This window comes from Oryctolagus cuniculus, chromosome 6 (assembly GCF_964237555.1).
Source record: "Oryctolagus cuniculus chromosome 6, mOryCun1.1, whole genome shotgun sequence".
Taxonomy (NCBI): domain Eukaryota; kingdom Metazoa; phylum Chordata; class Mammalia; order Lagomorpha; family Leporidae; genus Oryctolagus; species Oryctolagus cuniculus.
The window spans coordinates 33,751,249-33,768,265 of NC_091437.1; the positions used below are offsets into that span (position 1 = coordinate 33,751,249).

The 17,017-nt window shown below is 42.9% G+C and overlaps 1 protein-coding gene across 8 annotated transcripts in view; it reads left to right on the top strand.

Moving 5' to 3' along the window:
* The window catches only part of RBM27 (RNA binding motif protein 27), a 107,888-nt gene that overhangs the window by 70,457 nt on the left and 20,414 nt on the right, over positions 1-17,017 (top strand). For all 8 annotated transcript variants that reach the window (XM_008255173.4, XM_008255175.4, XM_008255174.4 and 5 more), the window contains 6 exons: positions 551-700; positions 4,006-4,150; positions 4,765-4,918; positions 7,495-7,791; positions 9,514-9,654; positions 12,187-12,306. In XM_008255173.4, coding sequence (XP_008253395.2) covers positions 551-700; positions 4,006-4,150; positions 4,765-4,918; positions 7,495-7,791; positions 9,514-9,654; positions 12,187-12,306 — 1,007 coding nt within the window. The remainder of the gene's footprint in view (positions 1-550; positions 701-4,005; positions 4,151-4,764; positions 4,919-7,494; positions 7,792-9,513; positions 9,655-12,186; positions 12,307-17,017) is intronic.

Consider the following 17,017-nt stretch of genomic DNA (forward strand, 5'->3'; position numbering starts at 1 on the left):
GAGAAGCACCTGGCTCCTGGCTTCAGATCAGCCTGGTGCGCTGGCCGCAGCACGCCGGCCGTGGCAGCCATGGGAGGGTGAACCAATGGCAAAGGAAGAAGACCTTTCCCTCTGTCTCTCTCACTGTCCACTCTGCCTGTCAAAAAATAAAAAAATAAAAATAAATAAAAATAGAAGTTGGTGAGATGTGATGAGTAATAAAGGAAATTGAATTAATCCTAACATTATAGCATTCATCTACATGAAAATTTGTCTTTAAAATAAGCTTTGAAGTTTGGATCAGTTGATGTAATATATAGGGTAGAAATGACTAGATGAATGAATCTGGAAATATATCAACAGTTAAGAATAAAGTTTATGTATGTTTTACAACAGTAGCATTTTTCTTCTAAAAGATGTGTCTATACTCTAAATTAAAGAGAAATGTATACAGATCAATATAACTGTATTTTTTGGAAAATAGGTGTTTTTAGCAGTTGTGTATAGTAATGATAAAATGCTTAACCTCTTTCTGATTTGTTACTTGTTCTGTTGCTTTGTTTTCTCTCAGATACATATGAGCCGGATGGTTATAACCCAGAAGCTCCTAGTATTACCAGTTCTGGTAGATCTCAGTACAGACAGTTCTTTTCAAGAACACAGACACAGCGCCCCAACCTGATTGGCCTAACATCTGGAGATATGGATGCAAATCCAAGAGGTGAGAGTGCATTGAACTTTTTTTAATGCAAGGTTTTATGCAGTAGTTGGATATATTTATTTTTGTAGGAGATGTGCTTATTTATTTGAAAGGTGAAGTGATGCACATGCAAGCACACATTCACACACACACACACACACACACACACACATCTGCCATCTGTGAGTTCTATCATTTGCTAGTTTATTCCCCAAAAGGCTGCAACAGCTGGGGCTGGGCTAAGCTGAAGCAAGGAGCCAAAGAACTCCATCCGGTTTACCATGTGAGTGTTAGTAACTCCAGTACTTGAGCCATGATCATTTGCTGTTTCCCAGGCACATTAGCAGAGAGCTGGATCAAAACAGAGTATTCAGGACTCAAATTGACACTCTGCTATGGGATGCAGGCATTCCAAGCAATGGCAGAGCTGCTGTGTTATAACAACTAGACATAGTTATTATGTTTGCATTTTTGTCCTTACTTGAGGAAATTTTCAAAATTCTTTGAAGAGTATTATGTAATCATCTCACTTTTTTTTTTTTTACTGTCTCCAAATTGTATTTTTTTAAAAGATTTATTTTATTTGAAAGAGTTACACAGAGAGAGAAGGAGAGGCACAAAGAGAGAGAGAGAGAGGTCTTCCATCCGCTGGTTCACTCCCTGATTGGCTGCAACCGCTGGAGCTGCGCCGATCCAAAGCCAGGAGCCAGGAGCTTCTTCTGTGTCTCCCACGTGGGTGCAGGTGACCAAGGACTTGGGCCATCTTCTCCTGCTTTCCCAGGCTATAGTAGAGAGCTGGATCAGAAGAGGAGCAGCTGGGACGTGCACCAGCGCCCTTATGGGATGCCAGTGTCACAGATGGTAGCTTTACCTGCTACACCACAGTACCAGCCCCTGATTTTTTTTTTTTTTTTAAGATTTATTTTATTTATTTGAAAGAGTGACAGAAAGAGAGCTTCTATCCACAAGTTCATTCCCCAAATGTCCACAATGGCCTGGCCCAAGATTAGAGCCTGGAGCTCTATCTGTCTCCAGCATGGGTAACAGGGGCCCATGGACTTGAGCCATCTGCTGCTGCTTTCCCAGGGAGCTGAATCAGACACAGAGCAGCCAGGACTTGAATTGGCAATCTGATGTGGGATGCCAACATTGCAGGCGCAGCTTCACCCTCTCTCACAGCACCAACCCTAGAACTGATCATTTGATAATTCCCTATTTCCTCCACTAGCCTTCTGAAGACAAATCCTACAAGGACATGTATCATTTTTATTTAATTCACTAATTTATATTTAAGGTATAGTACAGTTGCTGAGCTGTGAAATAGCTAGCTGCTGAAGAGATACATGTAAAGCGAATCTGTGTTTATATCCTTTTTTTATTATTATGGGTTTTTTTTGTTTGTTTGTTTTGTTTTTTTGTTTTTTATGTTGACAGGCAGAGTGGACAGTGAGAGAGAGAGAGACAGAGAGAAAGGTCTTCCTTTTGCCATTGGTTCACCCTCCAATGGCTGCCACAGCCGATGGCAGGAGCCAGGTACTTCTCCTGGTCTCCCAAGGGGTGCAGGGCCCAAGGACTTGGGCCATCCTCCACTGTACTCCCTGGCCACAGCAGAGAGCTGGCCTGGAAGAGGGGCAACTGGGACAGAATCCGGCGCCCCGATCGGGACTAGAACCCGGTGTGCCGGCGCCGCAAGGTGGAGGATTAGCCTAGTGAGCCGCGGCGCTGGCCTTTATCCTTATTTTTATGATGGTCACAAGTAGTATGTTACCCACATCCCTACCCCAGTGTCCAGTAACACATGTTACCCTCTGCTTGGAGCAGTTGCTGAATTTTAAGGCAAATACTCAGGGTATAACAGGTATAGTTTTGTGTTGTTATTTACCTCTTTGTTCAACATACCTCTTCCCACCTTTGGGTAACCTATTCCAAGGTTAATTTATTCTAACACTTGTGTCTTAATCATGGTGAGAGAAATATGCTAGTTTACAGTATTGACTTTGGACTTTCCAACTTTTCAGTTTGGAAATTTTAAAAACTATAAAAAAGTAAAAGAAATATAGTGAATACATGAATGCCTTTGCTTAGATATACCAGTTACATTTTTGTCACTCCTGGGCATGAATACTGACATGCATACTTTCACCTCTCTTTTTTTTCCTTTTTTTAAAAAAATATTTATTTTATTTATTTTAAAGGAAGAGTTACAGAGAGAGGTAGAGACAGAGGTCTTCCATCCGCTGGTTCATTCCCCAGATAGCCGCAACAGCCAGAGCTGCGCCGATCTGGAGCCAGGAGCTTCTTCCAGGTCTCTCCCATGTGGGTGCAAGGGCCCAAGGACTTGGGCCATCTTCCACTGCTATCCCAGGCCATAGCAGAGAGCTGGATCAGAAGAGGAGCAGCCGGGTCTTGAACTGGCACCCATATAGGATGCCAGTGCTTCAGGCCAGGGCTTTAACATGCTATGCCACAGCGCAGGCCCCTCTGACATTTTTTTTTTCTTGAACAACTTGAAAGGTACTGTCACACTTGTAAGTGTTTTAGCTTACATCTAAGAATAAAGGTCCTCTACAATATCACTCATACACATGAGAAAATAATTATTCCATATTAATTTTCAGTCCTTAAGATGCAGTGAACATTTTGTTGAATTGCCTCAGAAGGCAAATAAAACCCTTCTGTTGATGGTGCTAAGTTTGTTTGTCTGAGGTGATATTTGTTATCTCTCTGAATTGTGAATAATCTATGAAGTCGTATTTTGGCACCATCTAACAACTTTTCACTAATAATTTTTTATATCTATTATAATATTATTAATAATAACACATTGAGTAGATGAGCACTATGTTGCTGCAGGTTAAACTGCTGCTTGGCTGCCTGCATGCCATATGGGTGCTTGGTCCAGTCTTGGCCAATCTGCTTCTGATCCTGCTTTCTCCTGGTGTCCTGGGAGGCAATAGGTGATGGCCCAAGTGTCTGGGCCACTGCTGATCATGTGAGAGAGCTGGGTATAGTTCCAGGTTCCTGACTCCAGCCTGGTCCAGCCGTGGCTATTGCTGGCATTTAGGGAGTGAACATCAGATGAAAGTTCTCTCTCTCTCTCGCAGTGTTTTTCAGAGTAGATGAAAATAAATAAAAATAAACATTAAAAACGTTACTACATTGTGGTTGTCTTCAAGTTTTTAAACTTTGATTTCTATTCTCTTAAGAGGAGAAAAAGGAAACAGTAGTAGTTGAGTGCTATTCACAGTATTTTTAGCTTTTACATTACATATGTAATCATTTGAGATTCTCCAAAAACTCAATATGTGAATTTTTGTTTTCAACAGCTGCTAACATTGTCATCCAGACTGAACCACCAGTTCCTGTTTCAATTAATAGCAACATAACCAGAGTAGTTCTTGAACCAGATAGCCGGAAAAGAGCAATAAGTGGTTTAGAAGGGCCACTTACGAAGAAACCTTGGCTGGGAAAGTAAGATAACTTGCTAATTTCTAATATCTAATTGGTGTTTTTATTGTTTTGTCTGCATTAGTAAATTTGAAAAATTAAAAGTGTCATTTAATGAGTGATTCTTTTCGAAGTCTTAAAGTTAGGGTTTTAGGGGACATCTTTAGAATTCCTAAAAGTTGAAACTTTAGCAGAATATTCATAGTAGATGTTTGTAATTGGTGCCTATCAATTTCTGTGCCTAATTATTTAAAAAGATTGAGGCAGTTGAAATAAATAGAAAAAGAAAAAAAATTCTGTATTTTTACAGAGGTTGAAAAACACACCACTGAAAATTAATGCCTTAGCCTTGATTTAATTTTAGTCATGTTTATAATTGTGGTAAATTTTTTTGGCATATGATTTTTAATGTTAATTAAGCTTCTTTTTGTAATCTTTTGCTGTCCACTTTTCTTTCTTTCTTTTTACTTGTTCTATTGTTGTGTAATAATGATGATGTGAGAGTTGCTCAGTAATTGCTGAAGAATGCTAGAGGCTACCAAAGGCATTTTTTAATATATATAAACTTACTTGCTAATGTATTGCTTGGCTAGGCACGAAATGGGAGAATTAACCAAAATCTGTTAATGTTCTTTTAGGCAAGGGAATAATAATCAGAGTAAACCAGGATTCTTACGAAAGAATCAGTATACGAACACCAAATTAGAAGTGAAGAAAATCCCTCAGGAATTGAACAACATTACCAAGCTCAATGAACATTTCAGCAGATTTGGAACTATTGTTAATATACAGGTAAATGTGGTACCATCAGAGACAAAATCCATGCATTTTATGTATCTTGGAAAGAATTCTGAACAGCTCACTTTGTCAGTGGTTATTCTCATCATTTCTGCTAAGTGTTTGGAATGCCACTATACACACAAGCACACACACACAGCTTTATCATGGAATTATTATGCTGAATTTATTCTTGTAAATTCGTTTGGTTCTTTTCTGCAGCCCTTTCTGGAAGACAATGGCCTAGTTAAAATTTTTGATGATAGTTCTATCTTTGAACAAATGACCTTAAAAAAGTTATTTGAAAGGCTGAGCAACTGAAAGAGAGATATCCTTGATCTGCTGGTTCACTACCCAGTTGGCTGCAACTGCAGGTCTTGGCTGGACTGAGGCCAGGAGCCAAGGACTAAATCTTGGTGTCCCACATGGGTGGCGGGGCCCAACTAGATGAACCTTCCCTGATATACTGGCAGGAAGTGGAGTAGGCAGGACTTGGATTAGCACTCAGACTGGCATTATAATACTGGATGTTGGCATCACAGGTGACAGCCCACTGTACACAGTACCAGCCTCAGCTATTTTTTTAAATTTGTATTAATATTCTAACTATATTGTTGAGATTTTTGGTTATTTCTGACATTGTAACACTGGCTACTGAATGACTGGTTCTGATCTTGAGAATTTTAGAGTTTTGGAGTTTCTGGTTTTTTTTTTTTTTTTTAAGATTTATTTATGTATTTGAAAGTCAGAGTTACACAGAGAGAGGGGAGGGGGGGCAGAGAGAGAAAGGTCTTCCGTCCATTGGTTCACTCCCCAATTGGCCGCAACGGCTGGAGCTGTGCTGATTCGAAGCCAGGAGCCAGGAGCTTCTTCCAGGTCTCCCATGTGGGTGCAGGGGCCCAAGGACTTGGGCCATCTTCTACTGCTTTCCCAGGCCATAGCAGAGAGGTGGATTGTAAGTGGAACAGCCAGGTCTTCAACTGGTGCCCATGTGGGATACCGGTGCTTCAGGTCGAGGCATTAATCTGCTGCGCCACAGTGCCGGCCTCTCAAATTGAAATTTTTGTATTTTGCTGTCTATTTGTTAGTTATCGAATTCATGGTTGGATTTTATTTTCTACTTGATGGTGCTTGAAGGCTAGTTTAAATTTGAATGTTAGTGTATTTTTAATTTTTTTATTTGAAAGGCAGAGTGACAGAGAGATGGAGAGAGTGATATCTCCATTGGCTGGTTCACTCCCCAAATGGCCACAACAGCCAAGGCTGAACCAGGCTGAAGCCAGAAGCCTAGAACTCATCTGTCAAAAACAAAGTCCTTTGAATTCCATTTTCCACATACTTTTTTTTTTTTTTTTTTTTTTTGGACAGGCAGAGTGGACAGTGAGAGAGAGAAACAGAGAGAAAGGTCTTCCTTTGCCATTGGTTCACCCTCCAATGGCCGCCGCGGCCGGCGCACCACGCTGATCCAATGGCAGGAGCCAGGTACTTATCCTGGTCTCATGGGGTGCAGGGCCCAAGGACTTGGGCCATCCTCCACTGCACTCCCGGGTCACAGCAGAGAGCTGGCCTGGAAGAGGGGCAGCCGGGACAGAATCCGGTGCCCTGACCAGGACTAGAACCTGGTGTGCTGGCGCCATGGCGCCGGCCTCCATATACTTCTAAAAAATTTATATTTATTTGAAAAGTAGAGTGACAGAACCAGAGACAGAGATAGAGAATTCTTAATATCTGCAGTGGTTCACTCCCCAAATCTCCAATATGGCAGTCCAAAATGTGTGCTGGCATTGTACTTGGCCTCTTAACCCATTGTTGTTCAACACTGGCCCTTAGAAAAATTTAGATGCATTAATGTAGGTAAATGTATTAGTCTTCTTGGGTTGCCATAAAAAATACCATATACTGGAGCCAGTGCTGTGTTACAGCCGGTAAAGTCACCACCTGCAGTGCCAGAATCCCATATGGATTCCAGTCTTGGCTGCTCCACTTCCCATCCAGCTCTCTGTTGTGTCTTGGGAGAGCTGTAGAAAATGGACCAAGACCTTGGCCTCTGTACCAACATGGGAGACCCAGAGGAAGCTCCTGGCTCCTGGCTTTGAATCAGCCCAGCTCTGGCTGTTGCAGCCATCTGGGGAGTGAACCAGCAGGTGGAAGATTCCTACCTCTCTGCCCCTGCCTCTGCCTCTGCTTCTGTCTCTCTGTAACTCTGCCTTTCAGATAAATAAATCTTTTAAAAAAATACCATAGACTGATGGACTGAGTGTGGCTTAAACAACATCAGTTATTATCTCACAGTTTTGTAGGGTGGAAAGTCCAAGATCAAGGTGCTTTGTGAGGGCTCTTTTCTTGGCTTGCAGCCTTCTGACTTCTATTGTCTTTGCATAGCAAAGAGATATAAAGAAATTCCTTCCTCTTCTCATAAGATCACCAGTTCTGTTTAACTTTAATTACCTCCTAAAAGCTGTCTCTGTTATAGGTTAAGGCTTCAACATGTGAATTTTGGGGATACATAAGTCCCATCCATAGTACTCAACCACAGTTTATTTCATTGTTCTGTGTTGTGAATTTATGTTGTTTCTATTATTTTCTTAAAGGTTGCATTTAAGGGTGATCCGGAAGCAGCCCTCATCCAATATCTTACTAATGAGGAGGCCAGAAAAGCTATTTCTAGCACAGAAGCAGTTCTAAACAACCGATTCATTCGAGTCCTGTGGCATAGGGAAAATAATGAGCAACCAGCACTCCAGTCCCCCTCACAGCTGCTCCTGCAACAGCAGCAGGCACTTAGTCACCTTTCACAGCAGCATCATCACGTGCCACAGCATCTTCATTCACAGCAGGTGCTGGTGACCCAGTCTCCTCCCTCAACGGTACATGGAGGTATCCAGAAGGTAATCCAGAGCACTGGGAATTAAAATTCCATTGGTCCTCCTTAAGATCCTTGTTTCTCAAATTATGGACTTTGGGTTTTCTCCTGTTTGATTATTTTTGAGCATTTAATTTTTTGAAAGAGACAATGATGTGAGAGGGATATAGACGTGTGTGCACACATACATACAACACATGGTAAGAAAGAAAGATACCTTCCATCTGGTGGTTCAGTCCACAAATGCCACTCCACAGTAGCTGGGGACCAGAGCCAGGAGCTGGGAACTCCATCTAGTCTCCTATGTGGGTAGCAGGAACCCAAGTACTTGGACCATCATCTGCTGTCTCCCAGGCACATTAGCAGGAAGCTGGATTGGAAGCAGAGGCAGGACTTGATCCCAGACACTCTGATACAGAACGCAGTCATCCAGAGCGGCAGCTTAATCCCCTGCACTACAAGGCCTGCTTCACTTCCACTACTCATAATCAGATCTACTCGTAATTTGAATGTAGACCAGCAGCATGTGATCTTCTAGGACCTTATTAGAAATGCAAACTCTTGGGCCTCACCCAGTTCTCATGAATTGGAATCCCTATGTGTGTGCCCAGGAATCTGTATTTTAACAAACTTTCCAGGTGATTCTTAGGTATTCTGAAGTGTTATGTACTCTGGAAGAAGTACTGTTTTATACCAGAACACTTACCTGGGTGTAAGTTTCTGTGCCTCATCTATAGCACCAGACCTATAAAGTATATCTGTAATTATAGAACTCATAAATGTACTATAGAGTATATTTATATACTATAGAGTATATCTCTAATTCTAGGGCCCATAAATGTACATGTTTAAGAAGCACTCTTTAAGTGATTCTTAGCCCACTAAAGTATAGTAATCGATGCACCAACAAACAGCTCTGAATGTAGAACTAGTTCTTTATTTTTTGTTAGAATCAGTCTCCTAGTATCCATCTATTTGTCATATTTTTCTCCCATTTAGAAAAATTATATGTCTTTTAAAACAGGAGAAGTTCCAGGAAAATTGGGATTTTGACCGTTATATTACCATTATATTCTTTGTATTCCTATTCTCTAAAATAGTGCCTGGGAGAACATACAACTGCCCCTTAGAGCTATTTGGATATTGACAATAATGATCTTCATATTCTCATGTTTAGATTCAGTGCACTTAGATTTTTTTAAAAGAAATATTCCTTAACAGTATATAGTCTCATCTCCATCCATCATCATGTTCATTTCCATCTAAACTTTCATTGACTTTTTATCCCATTTCAGTTTGGTGAATACTTTTTTCTAGAGGTTGGTTAAATAGTATAAAAAATGATAACATTACATGTGTGTTCATTAGACCATGTTCTATTAATACAGCCCAGAATTGCATTATGCTGTGAAGGGTATCATTTCACACTGTTAGGTGTATTAAGCTACGGTCAGTGAAAACCCCCAAAATCTTCAAAGCATCACGTACTAGTGGTAACATTAGCAAATTTTACATGCCTGTCTGCATGCATTTTGTTTTGGCATATTTTAAACATCCAGAAAGTGTGGGTAATATTATCATTTGTGTGCTCACCACTTAAAAAAATAAAACCTTAAAGATAATTGAAGCTCCCTCCCATTCTTATTTTCTTATATTCTTCCCTAGGGTAATCACTGTCCTAAATTTGCATCCTTCCAAGGCATGTTTTGAAACTTTTACCACATATATGTTTATTTTGTATAAGCAGATGATGAATAAACCACAGACACCAGGTGCATATGTTCTTAACAAAGTTCCTGTTAAACATCGTCTTGGACATGGAAGTGGTAACCAGAGTGATGCGTCACACTTGTTGAATCAGTCTGGTGGTGCTGGAGAGGATTGCCAGGTATGCATTCTGTGAACCTCAGATATATTTAAGAGCTATTCAGTGGCACAGAGAAATTAACAAATTATCATCTAGATTTGTGATATATATAATTTGCTCAGGAAAGAGGAATATGACATTTGACCTAAGTGTGGCAGATACATCCTCCTAACTTCCTTTAGAAATTTGCTAGTCAAATTTATGTTTTTGTTCAAAGCTTAGTGGGAGTTGAACATTTCTTGCTATATATTAATAGGTAGCTTTTTTATTAATAAGTCATTTATTAAATGTCTTTAATAGTTTTTCCTCTTTAAGAACCTGGTGAAGCAAATTCTGTGATAATAAAAAGCCAAACTTTGGAATAGCTTTTTTTTAAAAATATATTTATTTATTTTACTTAAAAGAGTTACACAGAGAGAGGAGAGGCAGAGAGAGAGAGAGAGAGGTCTTCCATCCAATGGTTCACTCCCCAGTTGGACGCAACGGCCAGAGTTGTGCCGATCCGAAGTCAGGAGCCAGGAGCTTCCTCCGGGTCTCCCACATGGGTGCCAGGGCCCAAAGACTTGGGCAATCTACTGCTTTCCTAGGCCACAGCAGAGAGCTGGACAGGAAGTGGAGCAGCCAGGTCTCGAATCGGCACCCACATGGGATACCGGTGCTTCAGGCCAGGGCGTTAACCTGCTGTGCCATAGCACCAGCCCTGGAATAACTTCTAAGTAATTTCTTTTGCTTTTAGGAATATATCTGTGCAGTGACTTTCTAGCATGGTGATTATTACAAATGGAGACCAGGAAAATCCTGAAAAAGAAAAATAATATTGGAGGATAGCCCAAAAAAATACTATAAATCCCTGTAACTGAAACAGTTTGATGTTGGCACATGAGTAGACCAGTGGAACAGAATAGAAAAGCTAAAAGTAGACTCAGTTGCAAGTGGGGAGTTTAAGTATCAGATCAGCAGGGAAAATGCACACTTTTTGATAAATGCTCTTGGGCTAACTGGATAGCCATATGGAAAAGATAAAATTATTTTTTATTACATCATAAACTAGAGTAAATATCAAATGCATCTGAGATTTAGGTATTGATGGAAATGCTAAATGATACAACCCCTGTCAAAGGAAGTTTGGCAGTGTCTGGCAGAAGTATATATGTATTCAAAGAAGTAGTAGTGTTCCCTTTAAAAATTCAGGTAAGATGCAGTAGCCAAAATATGAAAAGATGTATATGCAAGGTTAGTAATTGTAGATAGTTTGTAACTGCAAAACACTGGAAACAGCTCAAATGCCTTTTAGGAGGGGACTGGTTACTTAAAATGTAGTACATCCACAAAGGAATAAGGAATATTTTTATATATACAGTGGAGTGGTTAACAGGATGTATTAAGTTAAAAAAGCAAAATGGAAGGGAATGTAGTTGACCACTGTTGGTTTAGAAAGTAAGAGTAGTCAGTGCATATTAGTATTTGGTTACAGTAGAATGAACAAGAAGGTAATTCATAGCAGTTCAGATCAAGTAGTTATGACTAGTGTAAAAGAAGCAAGCTGACTTTGACTATTGATTATTTGGTAGATTTGGCTTGGAACCATTAAATACTGAATGTAATTATAAAATAAAAGCGACCCTAGAAATTGTGGTGCTGCAGATTTAAAGTTGCTGCTTACAACTCCACATCTCATATTAGAGGGCTGGTTCTGAATCCCAGCTACTCTGCTTCCAATCCAGCTTCTTGGTAATTGATCTCGGGAGGCAGCAGATAATGATTCAAGTTCTTGGGCTTCTTCCACCCATGTGGGAACTTGGATAGAGTTCCAGGTTCCTGGCTTTTGCCTGGCCCAGCTCTGGTTGCTCTTGCAGGTATTTAGGGACTGAGCCATCATGTGGAAGATCTCTCTCTTTCTCTTTTTCTTTCTTTCTTTTTTTTTTTTTTTTTTTTTTTAAGATTTATTTCATTTATTTGAAAGAGTTACAGAGAGAGGTAGAGACAGAGAGTGGTCTTCCATCTGCTGGTTCACTCCCAAGATGGCCTCAATGGCTGGAGCTGTGCCAATCCGAAGCCAGGAGCCAGGAGCTACCTCCAGGTCTCCATGTGGGTACAGGGGCCCAAGGACTTGGGCCATCTTCTACTGCTTTCCCAGGGCATAGCAGAGAGCTGGATTGGAAGAGGAGCAGCCAGGACTAGAACCGGTACCCATATGGGATGCCGGCACCCCAGGCCAAGGCTTTAACCCACTGCGCCACAGTGCTATCCCCTCTCTCTTTCTTTTTCTCTCCTCCTGCCTTTCTATGTTTCAAATAGATGAAAATAAACAATTAAAAAATAAAGGGAAGAAAAATATGAAATTGCATTCAGAAACAAACCATTACTACTGAAAACTTTTTTTCTTTGATGTCTTTTGAGCAACAATGGAGTTTATATATAAAGAACTACATTTTATAAATGAATTTTTAAAGGTAAAAACAATTTAAATCCTTAAAAGAATAGAAATGCATGGAATTTTTCTAAAGCATTTTTGAGATTTAATTTATTTATATTTGTTTTTTTCCTTTGTAGATATTTTCAACGCCAGGCCACCCAAAAACGCTTTATAGTTCTTCAAACTTGAAGACACCTTCCAAACTTTGTTCAGGGTCTAAATCTCATGATGTTCAAGAAGTGCTTAAAAAAAAACAGGTAACAGTCTTGATTTTTTTTGCCTTACAGAGGAAAGGACACATTACTTTTTTTTTTTTTTTTGACAGGCAGAGTGGACAGTGAGAAAGAGAGACAGAGAGAAAAAGGTCTTCCTTTTGCCGTTGGTTCACCCTCCAATGGCCGCCGCAGCCGGTGTGCTGTGGCCAGCGCACCGCGCTGATCCGATAGCAGGAGCCAGGTACTTATCCTGGTCTCCCATGGGGTGCAGGGCCCAAGGACTTGGGCCATCCTCCACTGCACTCCCTGGCCACAGGAGAGAGCTGGCCTGGAAGAGGGGCAACCGGGACAGAATCCGGTGCCCCGACCAGGACTAGAACCTGGTGTGCCAGCGCCGCAAGGCAGAGGATTAGCCTAGTGAGCGGCACCGGCCTAGGACACATTAAATTTGTAAGTGGTGGTGTTAACACCTTCATCCGTTCATGTTATTGTAGAACTACATCTAAATGCTTATTAACCTTCTCTTTTTAATGTACAGTTGGAAAAAAAAAGATGAACAAACAAAAAGTATTTCACAATTGCCTTTCAGTGGCCACATCAAACACAAGGAATAAAATTTTTCCCATTAAGTTTTTTCTCCAGGAAAGGGAGAGACTTGTATTTCAGTATGTATTTTTTTTTAAGTTCCTTTTTGGAAAGGTATTATAAATTAGATAATTTTAGCAAATTTGTGGGGAGCAATCCGGACTAGACTAAGTTACTCGAATTAAGACTTATTCTATGCATCTGCTCTCCCACAATGTGGCGTTGGGAGAGAAGTAAACAGCTTCCACACAGCTGCCTCCAGTTCAACCAATTAACTGTAGGACTTGCTCCTGATTGGAGAGCAGCGTACTCAGCCGAGTTGGGATTGGCGGAGGAGGACTATAAAGGAGGAGAGAGACGGCATGCACCAGGAACATCTATGGGGAACATCTAAGGGAACCCGTGCAGCCCCCGAGAGAACCGGCCGGTGGTATGCCGCTCCCCTGCGGAAGTGGGGAATGCGGCCAGGGGGAACTGCCCTTCCACGGAGGTGGAAGGGATAGTAGCCAACCCGGGAAGAACCAGCAGCAAACCCGGGGAGGGCCGAGCAGACGAAAGAACAGCGCAGGGTCCTGTGTTGCTCCTCCACGAAGAGGGGGAGCGACATAATGGTGCCGTGACTCGGATAGGAAACCTAGCTCGGATAGGAAACCTAGGACGGATAGCAAACTTAGGAGGGAAGAAACGGGAAGAATTGGGAAAATATCGGAGAGAGAGACTAGCAAACAGCCTAGGGAAAAGCCGGACGAAAAAGGAGCCGGAAGAAGCTATTGAAAGCCTAGGCATAGACTCAGATACGGACTACGGGGGGAAGCTGGGAGAAATCTCTAAGGTCGAAAGTGAAAGTGAACGCTAGAACAAACAGACTCGGACGCGGACTGTGGGGAGAGGCCAGGAGAAATGAGGGAGGAATATCGTTGGAGGAAAGCTTGGGGAAACATACCGGGTAGAGAAAAATGTTAGGGAAATTGAAGCCGTGGGGGGCAGGCCAAGGCGGAGACGAAAGCCACTTTGGGATTCTCAAGTTAGCCCGGGAATAGGGGGCGAAAAGTTGAAACTAGAAGCTGAAACGTGAGCCTGGTTGGGATCCGTCTGATTAGCCCGGGGAGCAAAGGACGGGAAGCCAAACCGTGGGGCGGAGACGTACGCTGGGTTGAATTCGCCAGGCTAGCCCGGGGAACTTAGATTGAATGCTAGTGGCGGACACGTAAGCTACGCTGTGTTACTCGCGGAAGCCGCCGCGTGCAGAGAGAGCACGGGGCGTGAATAGATAGGGAACGGGGCTGGCGTAGGCCGTGGTTCAGACGCGAAAGGGTTAAGCGTGGAGACCGCGGAGCGCGCGAAGCCGAGCCGCGCAAAGCCGGGAAGCTGCGCAGATGAGAGAGGCGCGCGGGCTGAAGCGGCGCAGAGCCGGGAACCCGCCGGCGGGGCGAGGTGCCGGAAAGCCGCAGGGATAAGAGAAACAGAAGTTTAGAAGTAAAGTGAGAAAAATAGGAATGCTGGAAGATAGAAGTAAAATGGGAGAAACAGAAATGCCCGGAGATAGAGAAATAGAGAAATAAAAAGGCCTCCCTACAACACTGCAATGTGAGAGCTTGGATTCGGTCTGCCTAATCAAGTGAGGCGATGAGCACCTGCGGGCAGCTAGCAGCTTATGCGCCGCAGGTCACCGAAGACAGGCACGAATTAACATCAGTAAGGCTTCCCCACAATACAACAATATTAAGCTTGGATTCGGTCTGCCTGATTTAAGGCGGTAAGCGCCAGCAAGCAGCTCGACCAGAGTATGAGCTGCAGGTCACCGAAGATAGGCACGAACCAACACTAATAAGTCTCCCCCACAATAAGGCAATGAGAAGGCTTGGATTCGGTTTGCCTGATAGAGCTTGTAAGCCCCTGCAGGCTCGACCAGAGCATGCGCTGCAGGGCACCGAACACAGGCACGCATCAGCGCCTAAAAACCTCCTCACAATGGCGAAGAGAGGACCCGGATTCGGTTTGCCTGATTGATAGGACTTGTAAGAGCCTGTGGCAACTCTAGCAAGGAGAGCAGAGTGTGTGCCGCGGGACACCGAAGACAGGCGCGTATCAACGCTAAAAAATAAAAAGAAAGGGGGATCTGTGGGGAGCAATCCGGACTAGACTAAGTTACTCGAATTAAGACTTATTCTATGCATCTGCTCTCCCACAATGTGGCGTTGGGAGAGAAGTAAACAGCTTCCACACAGCTGCCTCCAGTTCAACCAATTAACTGTAGGACTTGCTCCTGATTGGAGAGCAGCGTACTCAGCCGAGTTGGGATTGGCGGAGGAGGACTATAAAGGAGGAGAGAGACGGCATGCACCAGGAACATCTATGGGGAACATCTAAGGGAACCCGTGCAGCCCCCGAGAGAACCGGCCGGTGGTATGCCGCTCCCCTGCGGAAGTGGGGAATGCGGCCAGGGGGAACTGCCCTTCCACGGAGGTGGAAGGGATAGTAGCCAACCCGGGAAGAACCAGCAGCAAACCCGGGGAGGGCCGAGCAGACGAAAGAACAGCGCAGGGTCCTGTGTTGCTCCTCCACGAAGAGGGGGAGCGACATAATGGTGCCGTGACTCGGATATGAAGCCTAGGCAGGGTTTAGTGTCGTTCCCCCATGAAGACGGGGAGCGACAAAATTATGACTTTTCATGCAGTTATTCATATAATTAAGTTAAAAGTTTCATTTTTATCTTATATTTAAGTTTCCATAAGCTTTTTCAATAAAATAAGTATATGTTATATCTCAGTGTAGTTAGAAATTTAATAGGAGCTTGGGAGGCAAATATTTCTGGCAAAGAGCCGCAGATTTTGATCACTTCTAACAGTTACAATTTTAAATTTTTACTTTTTTCAAAAAAATATTAATGTGAAAGGTAGAATTGCAGAGAGAGTGTGAGTGAGATCTTCCATCTGTTGGTTCACTCCTCACATGGCTGTAATGGTCGGAGCTGGGCTGATCCAAAGCCAGGAGCTGGGAACTTCCTCCAGGTTTCCCATGTGAGTGCAGGGGCCCAAGTAATTGGGCTGTCTTCTGCTGCTTTCCTAGGTGCATTAGCAAGGAGCAGGATCGGAAGTAGAGCAGCCAGGACTTGAATTGGCACCCACATGGGATGCCAGTGCCACACATGATGGCTTTACCCGGTATGCCACAGCACTGACCTCAATTTTTATTTCTTTTTTTTTTTTTTTAATTTTTAAAGATTTATTTATTTACTTGAAAGAGTTACAGGTAGAGACAGAGGTCTTCCAACCACTGATTCACTCCCCAATTGACCACAACAGCTGAAGCTGAGCCAATCTGGAGCCAGGAGCTTCCTCTGGGTCTTCCCACATGGGTGCAGGGCCCAAGGACTTGGGCCATCTTCTATTGCTTTCCTAGGCCATAGCAGAGAGCTGGATTGGAAGTGGAGCAGCTGGGACTTGAATCGCACCCATAGGGGATGCCAGCACTGCAGGTGGCAGCTTTACCTGCTATGCCATAGCACCGGCCCCTAATTTTTACTTCTTTAAACATTTATTTATTTGTTTGAAAGAGTTTAGTTCAATTGATCTTCTCATCCACTGGTTCACTCCCTAAATGGCCACAATGGCCAGGGCTGTGCAGGCTGAAACCAGGAGCCAGGAGTTTCTTCTGTGTGTCCCATGTGGATGTCAGGGGCCCAGGCACTTGGACCATCTCCTGCTGCTTTTCCCAGGCCGTTAAAAGACAGCTGCATCAGAATTTGAGCAGCAGGGACTCAAACCCATGCCCATATGGGATGCTGACATCGCCATTGACAGCTTTACTTATTATATCAAAATGCCAGCCCCTAACTTTTATTTATTGATTTTACTTACTTGAGAGTCAGGGAGAGGCAGAGAGAGCGAGTGAGCGAGCTCCCATCTGCTGGTTCACTACTCAAATGGCTACAATAGCTGGAGCTATGCTGAAGTGGGGAGCAGGGGACTCAGTCCAGATCATCCATGTGGGTGGCAGGGACCCAAGTACTTGAGCCAATAAATGCACCTTTCCAAAGTCTACATTAGCAGAACTTGAACCCAGGTACTCTGATATGGGATGTGGGTATCCCAAGTAGCATCTTAACTATTGTGTTATTGTGTCAGACACCTACCCTTACATTTTACATTTTAAACTTCAAAAATAA